The following is a 20643-nucleotide window of genomic DNA, read 5'->3' as shown; positions in this document are numbered from 1 at the left end:
AACGGTGTGTTTGCAACGCAGTTTTCCCTTTTTTTGCTTTATTACTGTGCAAGTAAAAGCAAAGGTTAGAATTTCGAAAAACTTACGATAAAATTTCGAGACTTCAAAAATGGAGAAACTGAGAGAAATTTCTAAATTCAAAATTCGGCGTGGTCCAGTATCGTTCTCGGACGCGAGTTACACGGGTGAAGATGGTTTGCGGTTTCAATGTGCGGCCACTGTTTTGTGTATTTTAGATCGCGTTTCGCCCTGATGGCATGGTTTCCGCTCTGTGGCCACGAGGGTCGCATTTTCCGCCGCAACGCGTGCAGTGCGCCTCTGCACGTGGCCCCTCCTCGTGTGTGTGTGTGTGTGTGTTTGTTTGGTGGTTCACGATGCCCTACTTAATTTAAACTCAACCAACGCGTCGCGTGTTTTGAAGCGGAAGACGATACATCGCGATAGTTTATGGGCTGCCCTTTCGGGGGGAGCACATGTTTTCCACGCACAAAAAATAACCATAAACCGGTTCGCGTTCCGAATGCACATTTTCGGCACGGCGAAACTAGTAACAAACCGTTTTGTGTGCGCCGGATGGGCTCTTCAAAATTACAAACCGACACGCGGCCAGTGCAGTGTTTTTTTTTGTGTTTAGGGGATTTGGGGGGCTTTTCTCAGTTGATCTCTCTGTGGTACTTTTTTTGCGGTCGATACATCATTACGCCGGCCCTGAGTGGCGAAGATTGCGTGGCGGCATCGGGCGGTGCTTACACATTATGTTGTTTATTCTTGCAGCTTCCTCGCGTAGCGGCTTCGAAGTTGCGCATGTTGGCGCGGTCCCTTTCGCCGAAACACCGTGATTGAGGTCATGCGCAGAGTCAAGCAAATCATCGTCGTCGCCGTCGTCGCAATCAAGTGATCGCAGTGTCAAACTCAGTGATCAGTGATCAGTGGGAGTGTGGAAGAGCCGGAGAAAGTTCATCAACACGAGCGGTGGCTTTGAACCTAAATTAGTGTCCCGCCCAGCCCATTCCCTAGGGTCGGTGAAACCCTTTTCGTTGCGTGACCTAAAAACATCACACGGTGAGCTTAATCCTATGGGTAACGTGTTTTGGGGATGACAGTGTGATCCATAGATGATCTTACGAGGGAAACAACAAAGCCGTGACTGCTTTTCCCGGTGACTCACCGAAAGGAGCGAACGCGTGCACTTGTTGTGTGGGGGTTTCCTTGCAGCGCTCTGCATCTGCATCGGGTGTGCATCTTGTCAAATCGATCAGCTAGAAGCAAGCTAGAAATTCCCAGCTGTCGATGTCGGCACACGACGACTGGCGAACCAATGAATCACCGACACGCCGAGCAACTGGCGACAAGTGGACCACGTTCATTGCATATGCATTTATGTGGAATGTGCCACAAAAGCTAACCCGCGCCGGATGGACTAAACGCAGCTCTGTAGGCTAGACACCGTGGCACACAGCACGTCCCGCCTGACCCCTGATCCACTGTTTGAATTGATTCGGTACCTTTGCACCGGGAACCCGGTCAAACCTAACCTCGAGTCCTGAACTAGAATCTTCCGGCAGGTCTGGAAGCGATTTGAAAGTAAAATCTCTTCCGCGCCGATTCCTTCACGGAAAGGTCACATTGTGGCGTTTGGTGTCAACGTGGTTCTAGAAAAGGCTGCCAGTGATGTGTGTTCGTGGACTTGCGTGAAGTACGACCCAGCTGATTATGGGAACTTACTCCAGGCGCGGGGCACTCGGTTCTTGAGAGACGCCCTTATGTAACACTCGCAGCGTCTCTTTATCAGTCCAATCGACCGGACCATCTCAACGACGTGGACGCTCCACAGAAAACCCCTTCGTTCAAAGTCTCCGTGTCTCGAGATGGCGCGATGTTGCTGGACCGTGATCAGACCGTGGTGGCTACGCACGGTGCCGTTAGTTCAATTTGGTATGCACGGTTTTAATGCGCGACGACGATGGCTGCTGCACCGGTTCCACTGCTGCGCTCGAGAACTCGAGCGTCTAAACAGCGGCTCCGATGGTGGCGGTGACCGCGCGCGAGTGCGCGCTGAGATGTGGTCGTACTTGACGGCGAGCATCCGTTTCCTTTCCGTGTCCCATCAGCGGAACCGGTCCGACCGGGGATCGGAGATCATTGTTCTGCCAACGATCATACGTGGTTTGATGACTTGGCTTGGAAGATTCTTTCCCTTCGATGGGCTGAATGGCTCAAGAGTTGGCCGTTTGAAAACTGTCGACACAGGGCCCACGGGTTCTTGCCGACCTTGAGCCACCAATCCGCGGCCGCTCTCTGGCACAGCAGCGCCATTAGAACCGTTCGGTTACTGATGACGATTCCAAATCGCTCAGCTCAGCGTTTGTTTAATTGCCGCGCGGAAAACAACAATTCTGTGCCGAACGCGCATTGTTTGTGTTGTTTCGTCTTCTTCTTACGCTGACGAGTGCTGCTTCCGCAAATAACCTTCACCGCGTATGAAAACGGTGGCTTGCGCGGAATCCGATGTGAATTCACCGTGAAATCACCGGCTGGAAACGAGGGGCCCAATCCGAATGCTGACACCATTTTTTTTGTTTTGCGCCAGCCCGCCATAACCTTTACGCTCCGGTCCGTTACTTAGTTTGGTGCCAAGGTTTTGTGTGCGGTTTTTTACGCAATAGCGAATTGATCGATATGAACCGTGAGTGAGGGAATTGTTAGGGGATGGCCAAGAGCCACTGGGACCCACTTCTCACGGTTAAGGTTAATCTTTAATTCATAGCTTCGTGTTTCGTTAGAGTTCTGGGCACCCTAGACGGGGGCCCCTAAAGTGAATGGTTAGGAAATCGATAAATGCTCCTAAAGCAAAATCTAAGAATGCGATCCAGTGTGTCGGATTCACTTAGGAACAGGAAAGGAGTTCCTAGTCCCACATCAAATATAGTGGTGGTTGTTCGTGTTAAAATCCTCTTCGTCCTTCTCTAAGCTCTGAGCAACCGGATGCCACAATGCAATTCGCATGTCCGCAACCTCCTCGCGGAAGTGACACAATCGTCGATCTGCCTTTCGAAATTATCCACGGACGGCTGCAGGTGGTAAATGGTTCGGTCTGGGTGCATAATTACGTACCTCTTTGCCGACTCCTAAAACCGATGCTTGGCACACACGCATGAAAGTTCTAGCATTGTACGCACCATAACATGTGCCCGGCAGCGGCTATTCTAGCTGAGTTTGGCTTCGGCTGAAGTAACCGAGAACGGTGCCGGGAACTAGAGCGTAAAGGTTTCGTTTTAGGGCGGAACTGCGTGCATCGGGTCTGCTGCAGCTGCAAACTTTCGCTTTCGATCGCGAACGGCGATCGGACAATAAAAGAAACACCCACCCCCGGTGGTTCCGGCCTCCGGTTCCGAAAGGAAGATATTAATTTTTAGGTACGCTTCGCTGCGGATTGGATTGTGGCAGAACAGTCGCTAGATTGTGCCACACGGATGCACTTGCAACTTTTGCGCCATTACTGCACGTCCGCGCAAGGTAGTTCAAGGTTTTTGGTTCGCAATCGCCGCGGACGGAAGCGCGGGGAGGGGAATTGATGTATCTGGCTGGCTGGTTGGCTTGTAGACATGGTGCGAATTGGATGGCTTCGGTTTGTGCAAGTGCAGCCAAATTGTGTCGCAAACATTGCCACCCGGGTACCATCAAGAGACCCGACGACCGGACCGGAGTGCGTCAAGTACATTTCAAGACGTGCGGGTCGTAAAGCGGTTACTGCCTTCGGTTGCCAAATAAAATGCCGAAAATTGCGCAGAACCCCTTAGCTTGGAGCAAATGTCTTTGGAAGGTGATGACTTCAACTCCAAACTGTAGAAAAAAAACGATCGAAAGAAGCCGGTTAGAAGATAATTGTCGTAAGAGGGAGCCCAGCAAGAATCGAGGACCTCCGTCAACAAAGTTGCATAAAAGGATAGAAAAAAACTCCCTTAAGTCAGACCCCTGGGGGCATTAAAACAGACCCGTAGGCTGACTATCTACTTGCGGACAAAAAAGGCGGTTGAGGGACGGGCCTAATTGGGCAGGATTGTTGACAAATTCACGCGTCGAACCCGGGTCGGCACTAAACCCACTCAGCTTTTTAACCCCCCTTTTAACTGTCAATTAACTGGGTTTATGGAATGGCTTTTTGTCCTGCGGTTGATCCACACGTTTACCAGGCCACAAGCTGAGACTTGGGCAAGACAAAGCTGGAGGATGTTAAGAGTTCTAGAGAATCACTGAAACATGACCGAAGCGCTGAATACAAAGCATTGTCCACGCACTGAAGCAGACCAGGAGGTGACCAATCGCACGGAGGCCAACACCTTCCGTGTTCCGTGTTCGCGCGAAAGCGCGACCATGCAGAAAGTAAACAGCGACCCGTTATGACCCGTTGCGTACCGCTCTCGGTCGGCCAAGCTGTCGGCCCCACCGCGTGTGCCGTGGGCTGTTATTTACCAAACAGTTAATTCTAATTGAACCTAACCCTGTCGACCGGGCCGGCGAGTGTGTGCCGCGAGGCCGCGAGTGCTAAACTATCTTCCGCAATCGATCAGAATCTGCACCGACCCGGGCGGGCTTCTGGATCGTCAACCTACTACTGCGGACTCGGAGGCCTGAACACGTGCGCGTGATCTATGCGAACGAAGATCAATAATTACGCACCGTTTGGGGCCGTAAGGCAGGGCGGTGCAGTGCAGTGTATTACCGCATTCTGGAAGTTGTGAAGAGTAACCTGTAACCGGTTAAACGAAGCGGGCTGGGGCGGGGTGGGGGGCGCACAAATGCTAGGTTAGGTCACGGTAACGGGTTACAGGGCCAAAGGATGCTGACATTCCGACACACACGCTGACACGCTGGCTAATTAGAAATAGGTTAGGATCGGTTCCAACGGCCTACGGATCGATCCGTACGGCCCCGTAATTAGGGAGTTGGAAGTTGATTCTGCACGTAATTTGTTGGCCTTACAGCGTACACACCTCCCGAGATTGATTGATTTTCAGTTCCCACTTCCAAGTAGACCGGGGAGACCCACCGTAATCGGAACGACACGGAACCGTGATGGGGTGTCAGAAATTGAAGATCGTCCCGGGCTGATAGACGATCGGAAGTGAAGCAAAGAATAGACAAGGCGTGTGTGAGAGCCATGACATAAAGCGGCTAGATTACGCAACCCGCAACACCCTGCTGATCTGAGGTATCGATTTCGGAAGTGTTTCCCACTCACGATTCCCATACCATACAGTAATAGCCGGAATAGCGGATCTACTGGCACTGGCTGGTCCTCGTATCAGTAGTCAACATTCTCACGTGTTGAACCATGCTGGAGCATGGCGAAGGAGTTCCTTATGGGCACACTTTCCCGTATTGTTTCAGTCAAACAACTCCACCAACAAGTCAACCAGATCGCGCCGGGTGATCTAACACGAGCCGGCTCGTGCTCACCGGCTCAGACTGTCCACCGGGCCAAGAGTCAGCTTCAACTGTCAGGGGCGTCCCTGATAATGATTCAAGTCGATCGATCAATGTGTGAGGAACTCCTCGGAGTGCGACCTGGAGAAGGTCACGGTTTCCATTCTAATCGCGTGGCCTTTTCTCCGCGGCCTTAATGGCGGCTAGAAATTGTGGAGCAACCCCGGCGAGAAACCGTGAACTTAGAAGTTGGTCAGTGTCTCGTGCGGTGAGACACGACTTGAAGCTGATAAGCGTCAAGCGCTGAGCTGCTAAGCGGCTGACCGTTGGACCGCAACAACCTGTGGCTACAGACCTTCCGTGCGCACAGGATCTGCCCATTTGAGCAACGTTGTAATCGCGCAGAATAATAACTACGAGTACGAGTCAACCCGGAACACGGCCACACGGCTGAGTGGTGCACCCATTCTCGAACCATATGACGCGATATGCTAATGCGCCTCTCTGCAGTGGAAAGTGGAACCGCGCGGGGTCGTGCGGTTTGAACTTTGGACCAGTTCCGAGCCCGCAGGTCGAGTGCGGTTTGGAAGAGCTCCAACTTGTCCACAACTTGCACGGTTAACACTTTGGGCTATCGACGGCTTCCAGTTCTGCGGTCGTACCATTTTTGGGACGTTCTCGATTTGGTCGAAAATCTTCTTCTTCTGGCCATCTCTTACTTGGAGGATCGTCCCGGGTTGTTCGGAATCTGAATCTTGATTGTTCTGGCGAGGATTTCCAGAGAGGTTGTCTACGCCGTCGGTTCGACAGAGCTCTTGATTGTCTTGCTGCCTGAGTCATACTGATGGAATCGTGATTTTCTGTTCACTGACTGCAATTTCCAGGCCGGAACCAGCCACCTACCAGGTTTGGTAGGCAAACCATGTTTCCACACATTCGTGTCTTCGATCGACGTTTTGAATGTTAATAGGAGGCTTCTGCTTTACCCGCTCTTTATCAACCGAATCCGACCGAAGGCCTTTGGGACTGCGTCAACAAGCTCCGGATTGTTTTCCGGACCCGTTCACGGGTGGTCCCCGGATCGATGGGACAGTAAATCGAACATGACTGCGACTACGAGTCTGCGAGCAGTGAGCATCGATTTAAAACCCCGTAACGTGTTGCCGTTCCCGGTCCGACCTTCACTAGTTCCGCACGATCAATGCTCGATCGATCGATCGTCATCGATAAGGGGCACCATCGTGCGGGGATTGAGCACAGGCTCAACGTCACCGAGGTGTGAACTTGCCCGCCGCGGAATGGCCCGCTGGCTGGCTGCGTGGTTGGCTAATTGAAGCAATCCAATTCAATTACGATCGTTCAATAAAATGCTAATCGAATCATTCCTCGAGCTTTACAGCTTTCGTTTGCGGCTGCAGGCACACATTAGTCACAGGACGCGCGATCGTGGACGTCATCCGGCGACAGCGTGTCCAAAATGGCAGCGAAGGAAGCGGTGTTTATGTAACTGGGTCACACCGCGCGCGCTATTTGTCACTCCCGGCATCCTGGCGTGGTATCGCTGCTCCGTTTGCTTCACAAAGGCTGTGCTAATCTGCTACAGAAGATATCGACCGACCGACCGCCCGTTTGTTTGCCTAGTTCGGGTGGCCCAGCTATCAGCCGTGTCGAGTGTGCATCCGAATGTTTCTCGGCCGCGACGCAGCTGACCATTTCAGGCACTGCAAAACCGAGCAATGAGCAATAAGCAGTGATAAGTGCCTGGAGTGACCGGGATCGGCAACTGGTCCGGTTTGTAGTTGGTCCAGCATGTAGAGTTTAACAGCAGGACACCAATTCTTCGCTATCTGGTTGTGCGCTCGACGTGTGTGTCAACGCCCCAGTTAGGTCCGGATCAATATCTACACATGGCGGGTTTCATTCCAAGCAAAACCAACTACTCAGTTCTTCCGTCTTGGGACGGGTATATCACCGGGTTCCGCTTGGAGTATGAAAGAAGCATCCAGAAGTTAGACATACACACTCGCTTTGGCCGCTCTGTGGACGAAAATAGCGATTTAGTTAGCCAATTACCTCATCAAATGCACGACCGGCCATCGACCGTCGACCGGCGGTGACCTAATTCCGCGTCGAACGTGCGGAGTGCACATGCACTTTGTTGGCCACACGTCGGCACACGTCGCGCCGTGCCGTGAGGAGTCGTGTGAGAAAATCACCAGCTGGGTTAGGTCCGAGCACGTGCACGTTCTGGATGCCCTCGGGCCGTGAGCTACTCGAGGTGACATTTTCTCGCCAACATGGCTGCACACGTACGATGCGCTGGTCGCTTCCCAAAAATGCATGCATGTCGTCGCCCAACGCTCACCGTGCGCCGAATCGTTGTGGGCCGAGGCCGGCCGCTTCAATCCGTTCGTCACGACGGAGACGATGACGGTTGTGTCACCTTTGGCTCTTGTGGAAGCCTGAGAGGGCACTGCATAAGCCATTCTCCTATGGCCACTGATTATGCTTTCTGGACGTGCTGTTGAAAGCACTAGCCTCTTGACTTGCTGCTCCACGGTGACCTCTCTGCTCGGGGCCATAAAAGTGATCCATCTTTCGCTGGGCCTGAAACTAGACGATGACGACCCGTGGGGAGGGTATAAAAGTCAAGTTGAACGATCACAACCTTGAACCGCATGCGCCACCTGCAGCTGGTGCTACGGACTGCGACGGTTGTGCTGGTTGTGCGTGCGACTTCTGAAAATGCCATCTGTGAACCCGTCTAACATCGCCGGCCCCGGTGTCGACATCGGGCCGGATAAAGTTACCGTTTCGACCGCGAGTCGGTTTCGTTCGTCCGCGCTGCTAGGGCCAGCTCCGGCCGGAACCGGTTCTCGCCAACAGGCCCAACCATGGACCCGTTGCCCGTTGCTGGAAAAAGGTGGGAAAATCGTTCGCGAAAATGTTAGAACCACAAATTATGACGCCAATCGCCAACCGAGATCGGTACGGCCACCGCGGAGACGGATCCAAAACCGCTGCGATCGGAAGTCTCGGTCTCGAATCTCGGCGGGTGGTTGGGCGGAGGGGTTTTGCTGCAAGTGGCACTGTACTCGATTCGATTTCGAACCAGCCATTAGAGGCCCACCTGGGCTCTCGGCCGCTAAGCACGTCGAGCGCTGTGACCTTCTGCTGCGCGGCCGTCGGGCTGCAGAGCACAGAATGTTCGAAAGATTCGACATTCGGTTGCCTACTCACCGTCGTCGCCGTCGTGTATTTATTTTGTGAAAGCCCAAGATGCTGGCCACTGCTAAGCCGCCATTAAGACCATTGCCGGTCGGCCCGAGTCCTTGGAAGTTATGCAAGTTCTGCACGGTTAGCGGACGGCTCGTGCAACGGGCAACGCGTTTATTTATCGCCCAGCATAGGCACAGGTTTGTAGTGAATGCGCTCGGGGATCAAGATGGATGCTGTTTAGGCCACTGAAAAAGTCACGTTTCCCTTCTGAAGCGGTGACTACTTTTTGGCTCCAATGAGCACTTGATGGTCGCAGATGTACACATCGCTGGGGGAATAGGTGTTTATCTATTTTGTAGCGAATCGAACGGAGAAGGCTTTGGTTGAAGCTGTCAACCAGCAGCAGGCTGTGTTCCATCTGAGTAGGCTATTGTGAAGCGATTTGACAATCTCCCAAATTCTCCTATATCCATTATTTAAATTATGATTCAACTTTTAAGCATATTTGTGCCAACGGTTTTTCACAGTTTTTTCACAGTTGTGCCAACGGTTTTTCCAATCTTCGAAGCACTTCAAAAAACTTTTTTTTGTGATCTTGTTCAGCTTCTCCTTCGGTGCCGTCTTTATCTGCTCAGGTGCAGCATAGTGTTGTCGTTTAAAGAAATTCACAGGCAGGCAGGCTGCGGCATCGTTAGTGTGTGTTTTTGACCCTCCCTCTGGAGCAAATTAGGGTCGTCGCGGACCGAGTCCAACAGCTCCTTAGCAATGTTAATGCGATTTAAAAAAATCGAAAATCGAACATACATAGGTCGCGAAAATTTAAAACTCCCGATGTTTTTCGAACAGCCCTCGTACTACTCGTACTCCTTCCATCAATCTCAACCATCCCGTTGAACGCCCGTCTGCGACTTATTGGCACTGGCTGCTAGATTTACTGTCATCAGCTTGATAAAGAGCACCGATCACCACTATGGTAATCGGAGCTAAAAAAACAGGGAAAACCAAATTCAACAAAAATCAATTACCGATCTAAATGTGCCACTTTGGTGCCCACTCAAATGACAGACTCTTGAACGGGTTGCCCCCCCCGGGCGTGGTGGGATGGAAAATGGTAATTTGCGGCTACCATAACACATCCCCTGGTCGGTTTACTTGGCACCCAATATCGGACGCCGGCCGGTTTAATTGTCGATGCCGATGCACAACAACCATTACCGCAAATTAGTGACCAGTTAATTGGTGGGTTCCTTACCGCTGTACAATACTCCTGCTCCAGAAGGCGGGCGATAATGCACTTCCAACGAAATCCGCGGTGCGACGCATTTTGCTCCAAATGCCTATAATTTGTGTAGAATCTCGTTCGGGTTCCGATAAAGACATCAACAACCTGTCAGGCCTGGGTGGACCGCGCGGTAAGCCTCTTCGTAATGAATTGCATTGCATAAAGTAGCTTCCGTTCTCTTGGCCGTCTCCCGGCCCCCCGGCGATGGAACCGTTCAACGCTCATTACGGGCCGTAAACGCGAGGTTTATGATGATCGCGGTCGGTCGATGCTCAACCGATCGATTTCAGCGCGACGCTCGGCGCATTATTGAGCGTGTCATTCGCGAGGGGTGTGCATAAATAACGTATCATTTATCCTCCCAATCAGCGGCCGGTGCGAAGGGGGGAGCCATTCAAGAAGCGCAAAACGGTGGCGACAAAACACAACATTCATCACTGTGTCCGGCTGTGAGATGAGCCAGCGATTTGAGGTCATGTACATGTGTCACCCCGTCCCGACGGTAACCGTGGGAGCTTTTCATTTCCGCTGGGCCGGATGCTGGCAGGATCGTGATCGTGTCGCGCGCGGCGCCGGATGCAAAAATCTGGGCTCGGCACTGTCACTCTGTTCGTCTCGTCACGTCTCGTGACGCTGATCGTGAGCGATCGGACCGATAGGTCGATAAATTACGAAATAAAATCGAATTACGACCCCCGACCTGGCCAATCTTTTTCCCGATTGGGTGGCGATTGGCGAAGTTCTCGAGCCAAAGCACCCGAAGTCCATCCAGCAGCTAAATCGCTAACAAATGATTTCATTTCACAACGCTGCTTACCGATTGCGTCAAACCGTGACGGTGACCTTGGAATTGGTTGTCTTCCCGCCCGCCTATTCCAGTTTCTTCACGCATTAGTGCCCCATTCCGTTTGACTGCCCCGTCGCATTCTTTCGCTGCGCTGGTCTTTGTTGTTACTCCTCTCGAACGCGCGCGAGATCTCAAGATTAAGTCTTCAACTCCGTCCGGGCGTTAATTGGGGAGGTATTTTTTGTGTTTGTTTTTTACGTGAGGCACAATTCGACGAAGCCACATTCCGCCACGTCACGAATTTAAACTATAGCGTGAGCATAGCCAAACTAACAAAACAACATAAACCAACAGAAAGAATTACAATCTGAACGATCCGTCCAGCCGGTGGCGATCCGGGGGCCGCGGACGAGTTCAAGATCAAGGTGTTGGTCTGCAAAAAACGCGTCTCTGTGCAAGCCTTGATCTTCGTTCCAACCCAGCAAAACCGGTTACCGTATGCCGGGTCCAGCCACCGTACGGCCCGACTGCCAAGCCGTGAAATTATCATACGCTGGTGCCGAAATTATCATACGAACCAAACTGAGTCAAACAGTGTAAAACCCCTAATAAATCGATCACGGAGCAGGATAAGAAGGTCACCCAAATTCGGGGATGGGCAACGAACGAATAAAAAATCCGGAAACTGAAATCGATAGTTCGAGCACAAATAATAAACTATAATCTTTTACGGGCTTTTTGGGGGGGCCTGACATTTAGATGGTCATTTTGGGTGAGACGGGATTTTTTTGGACCGGTTCTTGTTTTATATGCATCGTTCTTACGAAACTAGTATTTTGGTGGTGTTTGTCTAGCCTTTTGTTTTGCATATTTTATTATATTTTTTTCATAACTTTAACGTCTTTCAATTAAATATGTAGATGAGCGTGCTTGAACTCGAATTGATCTACGGATTTCGAACACAACGGCGATATTTATGCATTCCCCATTAACATCACCATAACGTGTTTAATTAACAGCCTGTTCCTGCCCAAACGCCACCAGAATGGATTAATAGCGTGTCCTCCGGAGGAATCTCAGCAAGTGGCGTTTGGTTTTTGGGACCTTCCCCAACAGCAACGACAGCGCAGGACTCGAGCCGGAAGAGCATTGAGCGAGTATTCTTGCCAGCAACAGAAAGAGACACAGAGGAAGCGGGTCTAAGCGTTCCTTAGCGCAGCGCGCTTCCTGGTGACGTTCAGTTACGGTCATCGATCCTCGGCGCACCACACGCGGCAAAACATCCAGCGCATCCAGCCACCAAGATGAAAGACGTCGAGTTTCAAGACATCGAGTATGCGGTCAACGTACGCAAAAGTTTCCGTAAGTACCGGGACAGGACAGGACAAGCAATGCACTTTGGTGCGTGTCGGGGTTTACGTCAATGCGTGGGGAGCATTCGAATTGCATCGCCCCGGTGCATCTGGAGGGCAAAGTTCTGGCTTCGCCCGGAAGAGACGGTCGCCGGTGCGTGCCAACGAGGCCACCCGGTTCTCGAAAGAAGCGTAATTTTATTTGATTTATTTTTAAACCACGACAGCCGTAGCCCGCGGACGTATTTTTAGCCATGAGAGAGCGGTCTGAAAGTTGATCCTGCGCCGCAAGCAGCGGAAATGATTAGAGGATGGCAATTAATGAAGTGTTCGGAAGATATTTCTTGAAGTACGGCAATTGAGTGTGGCCGAAGTGTTTATGGCTTCGTTGGTGAATTAATACCGATTCTGCGGACATTCTAAATTTATTCACTTTTAGTGGCGATTATTTCACCGCCTGCCAGTTCGCGAGTTCTCAAGTGATTAAGTGCCAGCATGGCCTTACATAAATACCTGAAGAAAAGGGGCAACACAGTAGGGAATACTGACCATAGGGTTACAGGGTTTGTTAGTTAGTAATTGGTTAGCGAGCTCAGGTCCCACTTCTTGGGTGCGTGAGGCGTCTGCCTCTGTGTTGTGGGCCGGTCACTTCTTTCTCTACCATTTACCTACCATTTTTTCTTCCCCGCCAGTGAGTGAAAGCCACAAACGAACGATACTGAAGGGTGTCAGTGGCGTGTTCCGGCATGGACAATTAACGGCCATTATGGGACCCTCCGGGGCAGGCAAGAGCAGTTTGCTGAACGCAATTTCTGGCTACCGGTAAGTAAGGCGGCGGTGGCAGCGGCTGACGGATTATGTTTCCCGACTTTAGGTTTTTGCCCGGCTGGGTTCGTTACGAAATTGGACCGCCGGGGATCGGAGCCCTCTATCACGCAATCTCTTAGTGGCTGCTCGTGTGACCCCCGAGGCGCAGTGCGCTGCCTGAATGTAACAGGGCACTGGACAAATGTTTAAAAGTGTTAATTTCTGCCACTAAATTACTTATCTGACCATCTTAAAATCATCATCTTAAACTACGTTGGCCTCACCAACTGTTGACCGACCTGCACACGTGCCATAGGCTCTGCATGTGGCTACAAGTGAGAAGCAAACACTAGGTTGTGAGGTTGACCCGTGCAACGATCAGGAATTGTGGCCCCCGCACACCTGGCCGCGCTCGGAAACCTCTGACCGCGGTTCAATGTTTCACATTGTTTCGTCCACTTTTTTCCACTTCAAAAAGATTCTTCTCCCCTCGAGAGAAGTCATTAGTCGAGGGAGAGGAACGTTTCTTGATGTGAGGCGCGTGCATTCAGCTGCCACTCAGCTGAGGGCACATCATCAAAGAGTACTTTAGCCGACATTAAGCTCTGGTCCGTCTTTTCCGGAGGCGACGACACGTTTTTATCATTTGTGATCTTGACCTTTGCTTGCCACGGGTGCGGTGGAACGGTGTTAAGTACTAGAACATTGTATTCGAATGTTCCTGCAGTGCCTGGGAGGTGAGATCTATGGGATCTTAATCACTTTTTCCTTTACTTTTCGTTTGAACAATTCACGCTGAGCCTCTAGTAACGCATTTCGCAAGACGAGGGACTCTTTAGCTAGTAGCTCTTTACTGGCGGCCAGTCATAATGAGGTCAATAATTTGGTTAATCTTTAACCCACGTTTAACACACTTCAAAAATGCATTTAAAGAAGTAATAATGTTTTTAGATAAATTTGTTAAATTTGGGCACCGAACGGAGCCATTGCCAAAACCGACACTTTTCTCGCGGCAGCTGCTGGGCGCGTTGATCTGCTGCGCTCGCCAGCCCCAGCGCCAGCATCGGTCACTGACCATCGTGGACGCACCACGCAACACAGCACGTGCGCCGCTGTGCCGAATTGCCGCGTACGTGTGTGCGCAATCGCGCAAACTACGTTGCGGCAGGGAAAAAAGTCACGGGAACGTTTGCTCAACTCTTGATGGCGAACCGAAAACTGGCAGCTGTGCCGCCGAAAGCACTCCTCCCCGGATTATGACACCGACCGACCGACGACACCTTCAGCGGTGGGCCGCGGGCGGTGAGCATAAGCGGCCTGATTTTAATCACCGGACCCGGGGGGACCCGAAGTCCCGAGGCTAGGTGCATAAAAACAGCGAACCCATTTATGCGTCGTTGGCACATGCTAATCGAAGTGCGGCCGCCGGATAATGATGGTTGGCGACGGCCGGCAATTTGCTGGCGGCCTTTTTATGATGTTATCAACAATCAGTGGTCGGTCGGGAACTATTGTTTTGTGTCCTCTGGTGAGCCCAGGGCACTCGGCATACTTTCGGCAACCACAAACCACAACTTTCCATTTCGTTTCGGTTTGAGGTTCGAGTCGACCAAACCAAACACAGCCGTTAACGAAGTTGACACAGCGCCAGCGCCCCGTTGTCGCGTGCTGACTATTGTTTATGGTTCATTCGGGCGCCGAAGGCTATTGGCGAAACTATTGATTGTTGTGTCGTGTGTGCAAAGTCACCCCATTCGCACTTCAACGGCGCTAATGGCGCGCGGACCTGTTGTTGGCTGCGCTTGATTAGTGCCTTCGCCGTACTACTGCGTGGACAGAATGACCCATGTTGCTTGCGGCAGCCTTTGGCCTCCCGAGAGCGGAGGAAATCGAATCGGAACCGGAGCAGCGGAGCAGCGTATGCGTTTGATCGTAAATCAGAGAGTCACATCTTGCGCGTCATGGCTTACAGTTTTCTGCACCAGCTTCAGCCGGGGCCGTTACTAATGGAGGGTAATTTGTCATTTCGCGAGCATACATTTTGCTGGCCGGTAGACCCGGGTACTAATTGCTCCTGTCGCAGTATGATCGATCGAGCGGTTGGAGATTAGGATGTCGGGGCAACGGGCAGCTTTCGATCGATCCTTTTTGATCCACATGTTAATTGCGATTTACGATTGTGTCAAATTATTTAAATCGGAAATCAAAGGACCAATCAGAATAAATAAATTAAATATTTAGGATGATCCATCAAGTGTTTGGATTTTGAACTACCGATTACTTGAATTTTATAACACCAAACTTTATTCTGGAAATTGTAAACATTTAGTAAAAACTTTGACATTGTACAGCAGCAGAAAATTAGGAATTATTAAAAACTTGTTTCCAAAGTGCTGAGTCTTCAACTCAAACTAAAGTCGTGCAAGAGAAGCCAATGCACCCGCCATCGAGTGACTGTTTGATGCGGATTTTGGTCTGGATGCATCATCGGATCATTTAGCTTCGAAAATGAAGAAGGATCTTAGGTTCTTCTGGTTCTTCGGCGAAATTGAAGCTGAAAACTTGGACGACATTTGGTGCAAACAGAACGACGCTACGTGCCATACAGTGACAGGTAACAATCGATATTTTGCGCCCGATCCTCATCGGAATCGAATGTTTAATGGTCAATCGCACTGTAAATCAGCGATCAATTATAGTTAGTACTGATTGTAGTAATTGGATCCATAAATTCGATTCAATGACCACATTTGCGTGATAAAGATGGCAGCTAGGTGCGAATTAGTGACTCTGTGTTGAGTACGCTAATAGCTCCCTTTTTAACTCTGTCGTTCACTTGGTACAAATGGGACACGGAATCGACGACGTCGTCGACGACAAGGACGCTCCGAGCCGTGAGCCGACACACTCGTGCGGAAACACGGAGCCACAAATAAGGTTGCGAATGGGTGCCGTCTCGTTACCTACATTGGCACACTCGCGTGGCCGCGGCCCAAAGAACAATAGCCGTCCCATTTAATTCATGGTTTTCGCCACCGTTAAACTGGGTTAAGGAATTAATGGGCGTCACGAGACAGAGAGAGCGCACGCTGACGGCTTGATTGTTTTAATGTCACTCTGTGTTCCCCCGTGGTGCCCCTTGGCGACAGCAAATCCGGCGTGCAGGGCACGGTGCACATGAACAAGAAGGCTTCGTGCTACATCACGCAAGAGGATCACCACCAGCCGATGCTGACGGTCGAGGAGCTGATGCGGATCGCCTGTCGGCTGAAGATTAAGGAGCAGACCGACGGCCAGTCGGAAACGATCGCCGAGGTACTGGCGAACCTGAACCTGAACCACCGACGGAACGTGACGGCCGAGCGGCTGAGCGGTGGCGAACGGAAGCGACTCTCGATCGCACTGGAGATGGTCGCCAACCCGTCGGTCTTCTTTCTGGACGAACCGACGAGCGGGCTGGACGAGGTGACGGCGGCCAACTGTATCCGGATGCTGCGCGATCTGGCCCGCCAGGAGCGCACGGTCGTGTGCACGATCCACCAGCCGTCGGCCAGCATCTTCGCGCTGTTCGATCACATCTACGTGATCGCCCGGGGACAGTGCGTATACCAGGGCAATCCGAAGGCGCTCGTGCCCTTCTTGGCCCACATGAACATCGAGTGCCCGAGGCACTACAATCCGGCAGACTTTAGTAAGTCCAGGGACTTCTCGACCGAGGACGGGACTTTCTAATCTCTCCCTCTCTTTTTTAGTAATCGAAATCTGTGATAGTGACACCCAGGAGATCATTCCGACGCTGGCGGACGCAATGCAGAACGGGAAGTCGATCTGTTGCGAACAACAACAACAGCTGCCCAGCGGCCCCGGGTCCGCCGGTCCAGCTTCGATCTCCTCACACACCGAACCGTCGTCGCTGGAGCCGGTCGGCGAGTTTGTGCTGAAACCGACCGTCACCTCGATGATCCTCGATCCGCGGCAGGGGCCGCACGTCAGCACGCTGGTGCAGAAGATGAAACAGATCACGCGCTTCTTCCACAACCGCCACGCCGTGTCCGGGTTCGTTCAGTTCTGGGTACTGTTCCGATTGATGTGGACGAAGATCATCCGCAACCGGACGGTGCTGTGGATTCAACTGATCCACCACATCGCGTGCGGCATCTTCATCGGTACGGTACCTGGGATGGGGGCCGATCGAGGTTTCAATCTATCTGATATGTCCTTTGTTGTAGGTCTCATCTTCCTCAACGCTGCCAACGACGGAGCCCGAATGTTCGATCATCTGAAGTTTTGCCTCGGTGTGTGCTTCTTCTTCTGCTACACGCAGATAATGGTCCCGGTTCTGAGTTGTACGTAGCAAGCTGCTGAGCAAGAGGTCCTGCCCGGTTTCAATTCGTATTCTGCCTTTCGTAGATCCCCGCGAGGTGAAGCTGGTGAAAAAGGAGTGCTTCAACCGCTGGTACGGTCTGTTCCCGTACTATCTTGCCCTGACGCTGTCCCGGTTACCGGTGCAGCTGCTGCTCAACATTGTGTTCACCGTGCTTGTCTACTGGTTGTCCGGATTGCCTCCGGAGTTCTACCGGTACTGCCTGTTTGCGCTCGTCGGAATCATTGTGTCGCTGTGTGCCGAAGGATTCGGTCTCATGATCGGCGCCACCTTCAACGTTATGGTACGCCTAGGGGAGGCAAAACTATTCGAGGGCCATTTGAGGACTAATGTTTCGTTGTTGCTTCCTCAGAACGGATCCGCCATCGGTCCGTTAACGATTGCACCGTTCCTCGGGTTGGCCATCTACGGGTTCGACTTTGCCCCGCAAATCCCGCTCTTCATGCAATGGCTGATGCGTGTGTCCTTCATCCGGGGCGGCGTCGTGTCGGTGGTTCTGGTCGTGTTCGGCTACAACCGGGCCCGGCTGGACTGCAACGAGATGTACTGCCACTTTGACGACCCGAAAGTGCTGCTGCACTACGTGCGAATCGACAACACGACGCTCCTGTTCGAGCTGGGCATTCTCGTCACGATGACCCTGTTCTACCGATTGGTGTGCTACCTCAGCCTGCGGCGAAGGTTCTACAAGTGACGGGGCAGTGGAGGGGAGTGGCCCCACCTAATCATCCGTGTGATGCTTTTTGGCTATTTTCAATTAAAAGTTCAGAAGGGCGAACAGGACCAATCAATCTGTAAGACTTGACTATCAGTTCCGTAGACGGTAGGCGACGAGGTGTATAGATGTTTTGGCTAGGCTAGGCTTAAGGTAACAACAGGCGAAAGGGAACTCTTTAATTGTGGAATCCAAAGTATGGCCAATGCAGTTTACCTCTTTTCCACCATTTCAATCCGGTAACAGTGAATAGCTTTCTGTAGGTATGTAGTGCATTACACATTCCCTAGTTTATAGTAGAGGAAAGAGGATTACTTGTGTTTTTTACAAACGAACGAAAGAGAGCATTGTCCAGGACAACGCGTAGGAAAGCGGCCACCGTGTGTAGCGTGTCGCGCTCCGCTTTAGCTACGCTCATGATATTTCGTGTACCCTTTCGTTTTTGGCTCACTCTATTAGTGTTTAAACTCGGCAACAAATGTATTGTTTTGGAAGGGATAGCGAATAGTGATAACTATACTTTTTTATAGCGAAACAAAAAGTGAAACAAACCGTGTACTTATGAAAAACAAATCTCAAAATTAATAAACTGACGAATCGAGTGCGAAATTACCCGTCTCAAGGAATGGAAGAGATAAGTTTGATCCGGTTTTCGTTCCTTCGGTTCATTCTCGTTTTCTTTCTCTGTTTGTTCGCCCGCCCCCGCCTTACCCCAGCAAAAAGGACGATTGGCATTTGAGTTTTAAAATTTGAATTTATCATTGATTTTTTCAAACGGCACTCACTTCGTTCGAATCGGCGTAATGCCGGTAATTAAAACAGATTACATGAGTGTCTTTTTACTTGAATCATAACGCCAAAGTTTATCTCCTTCGGAACCTACGCCTTCTTTCCATTACGGGCGTCTTTCATTTCGAAGTTCCATCGTTTCTTTCGTTTCGAAGACGTCTTCGTCTTCGGGCGTTTTTCGTTTCGAAGTACCCCGACGTCAACGGGGTAGAAGCGTTTGTTGCCATAATCAATTCTGCAAGAGGGCATCAATTGATGTAGCCGTTTGACCGCACCCGGAGACGCCGAGCGTTCCTCGAGGACTAGTCTCTTTAGTGAAGGGAACTTTTCCGGTATCTGTTCAAGTTCAGCGTCCTCTATCTTCAAGCGTCGAAGATGAACCGATTGGCGATGGAAAAGATTGTAAGAATTTATTCAGGTTAACATCACGACTATGACCCCTGGTTTCTCTTTTTCTGATATAATATACACTTACCGAACTATAATACATTGTCAAGCAACGAACGTTGTTGCGATGAATGTAACGAATGTTGCTAAGCCCAACAAATGTAATTTCCTGCAAGTGGGCCAATCTATCAAACCGTACAGAATTGTCGGCTGCAGTCTACGAAGGAAATCAAAATAATTAAAACGGGGTCTTTGTGGCCACTAAGGTCTATAATCGATGGCTCAACTTACCACTTTTTCCACGTTCACTTCCAATCCGCTTCCCCGGCGACCAATTTATTTGCTGTTAATAGTTTGCTAACCGTGGCCGGTGAGCTCAGCATCTGCGAAGTGAAATGACGAACAAAAACGTCAACCGAACCACACACGGTGCAGAACCGGTGTCGTACCGCGGTCGGCACTTACTGCTTCATTAGTGCGGCCACCGACCGAATGGCACCCGTTTGAGGGGCAAGAAATATGATCGGTGTGTGAAGCCGTGCTGTGTGCGGCTTTGGAGACGTTCGCCAAATGCACTTGTCAGCTGAGTTTCTTCGTTTGGGCACGTTTTTTCCTCGCGTTGCCGTTGGCCCGAGGCCAGCGGCTAGCCAATGGCTCGGAGCGCTGAACCGCGAAACGGCTGCAAGATCTTCCGGTTGATCCCTAGGGTGGGGCACCATTTGTCTTGGGTTTTATTTTTGTTCGCCACCCGACGTGGACGTGTTAAAATCTTTTTTATTGCTCTACTATGCCCCATCGCCGGTCGCCGGCGGCAGAAGTCGATGAATTTTGATCGTTCGAACGGGTGCGCTTTATCGACGATGGAAGTGTTACTGCCGTGCCACACGGCACGAAACAGTTACGCGCAACATGTAACTTGGTGTCAAATCTGTTTCGTGCCGTGTGGCAGGTCTGAAATATTACAGCAACAGAAACAACTAGTTAGAGAAATGTCAAACTTGTTTACATTCGTGTTTTTGGCCCGAGAAAATAGAAATCGGAGAGGTAAGTTGATTTCTGAATAATCTTTTCGCTTTTTTTTAGATATTGTTGCTGTACCGGCAAGATGGGATTGAACAAAGTGACAACAGGCCAATCGTCCGGCACCAGGACCGCACATCCAGGATCATTGCTAGCCAAGAGATGAAGAGATGACCATTACGGCGAACAGGATTATGAAGGCGATAGATGTAGAGTTTACGAAAAAGCCACACTAATTCACGTTATTTCCCGAACATCCGGATTCATATTCTACTGGGAGTGATCACGAAGAAATAAATGCTTGGTGCCATGCTTGGAATTATGCTGGTTTATTCTCTGCTAAGATTGTTTTGTACAGGAATCTGTAAGCTTGTGTTTTCAGCTATGCCTCGGGGAAATCCCGGACGGCGTCTGGCGTGCAGCTTGTTACTCGTCGCGAAGGGATGGGCGACGCCGAGTCCGTTGGTGAATGGT

At 51.0% G+C, this 20643-nt stretch overlaps 1 protein-coding gene across 1 annotated transcript; it reads left to right on the top strand.

The window, feature by feature from the left end:
• The first annotated feature begins 12019 nt into the window (after positions 1 to 12019).
• On the top strand, positions 12020 to 18584 carry LOC128277656 (ATP-binding cassette subfamily G member 4). Its single transcript, XM_053016149.1, has 7 exons — positions 12020 to 12077; positions 12760 to 12889; positions 16024 to 16565; positions 16627 to 17040; positions 17104 to 17220; positions 17285 to 17541; positions 17611 to 18584. Exons 1-7 carry the CDS (start codon positions 12020 to 12022, stop codon positions 17950 to 17952), a joined length of 1860 nt encoding a protein of 619 aa, XP_052872109.1. The 3' UTR covers positions 17953 to 18584.
• Positions 18585 to 20643: the final 2059 nt, after the last annotated feature.

The sequence above is a fragment of the Anopheles cruzii genome, chromosome 2, assembly GCF_943734635.1.
Source record: "Anopheles cruzii chromosome 2, idAnoCruzAS_RS32_06, whole genome shotgun sequence".
NCBI classification, from domain to species: Eukaryota; Metazoa; Arthropoda; class Insecta; order Diptera; family Culicidae; genus Anopheles; species Anopheles cruzii.
The sequence above is the reverse complement of the archived record's forward strand: the minus strand, read 5'-3'. Positions and strand labels throughout refer to the sequence as shown.

What these genes read in the sequence shown, in the direction of transcription:
- LOC128277656 (XM_053016149.1), top strand. Translation starts at nt 12,020, where the DNA reads ATGAAAGACGTCGAGTTTCAAGACATCGAGTATGCGGTCAACGTACGC. An exon ending in AACGCAATTTCTGGCTACCG is followed by an intron (nt 12,890 to 16,023) that starts GTAAGTAAGGCG and finishes CCTTGGCGACAG; the next exon opens with CAAATCCGGCGTGCAGGGCA. An exon ending in CGCGTGCGGCATCTTCATCG is followed by an intron (nt 17,041 to 17,103) that starts GTACGGTACCTG and finishes CCTTTGTTGTAG; the next exon opens with GTCTCATCTTCCTCAACGCT.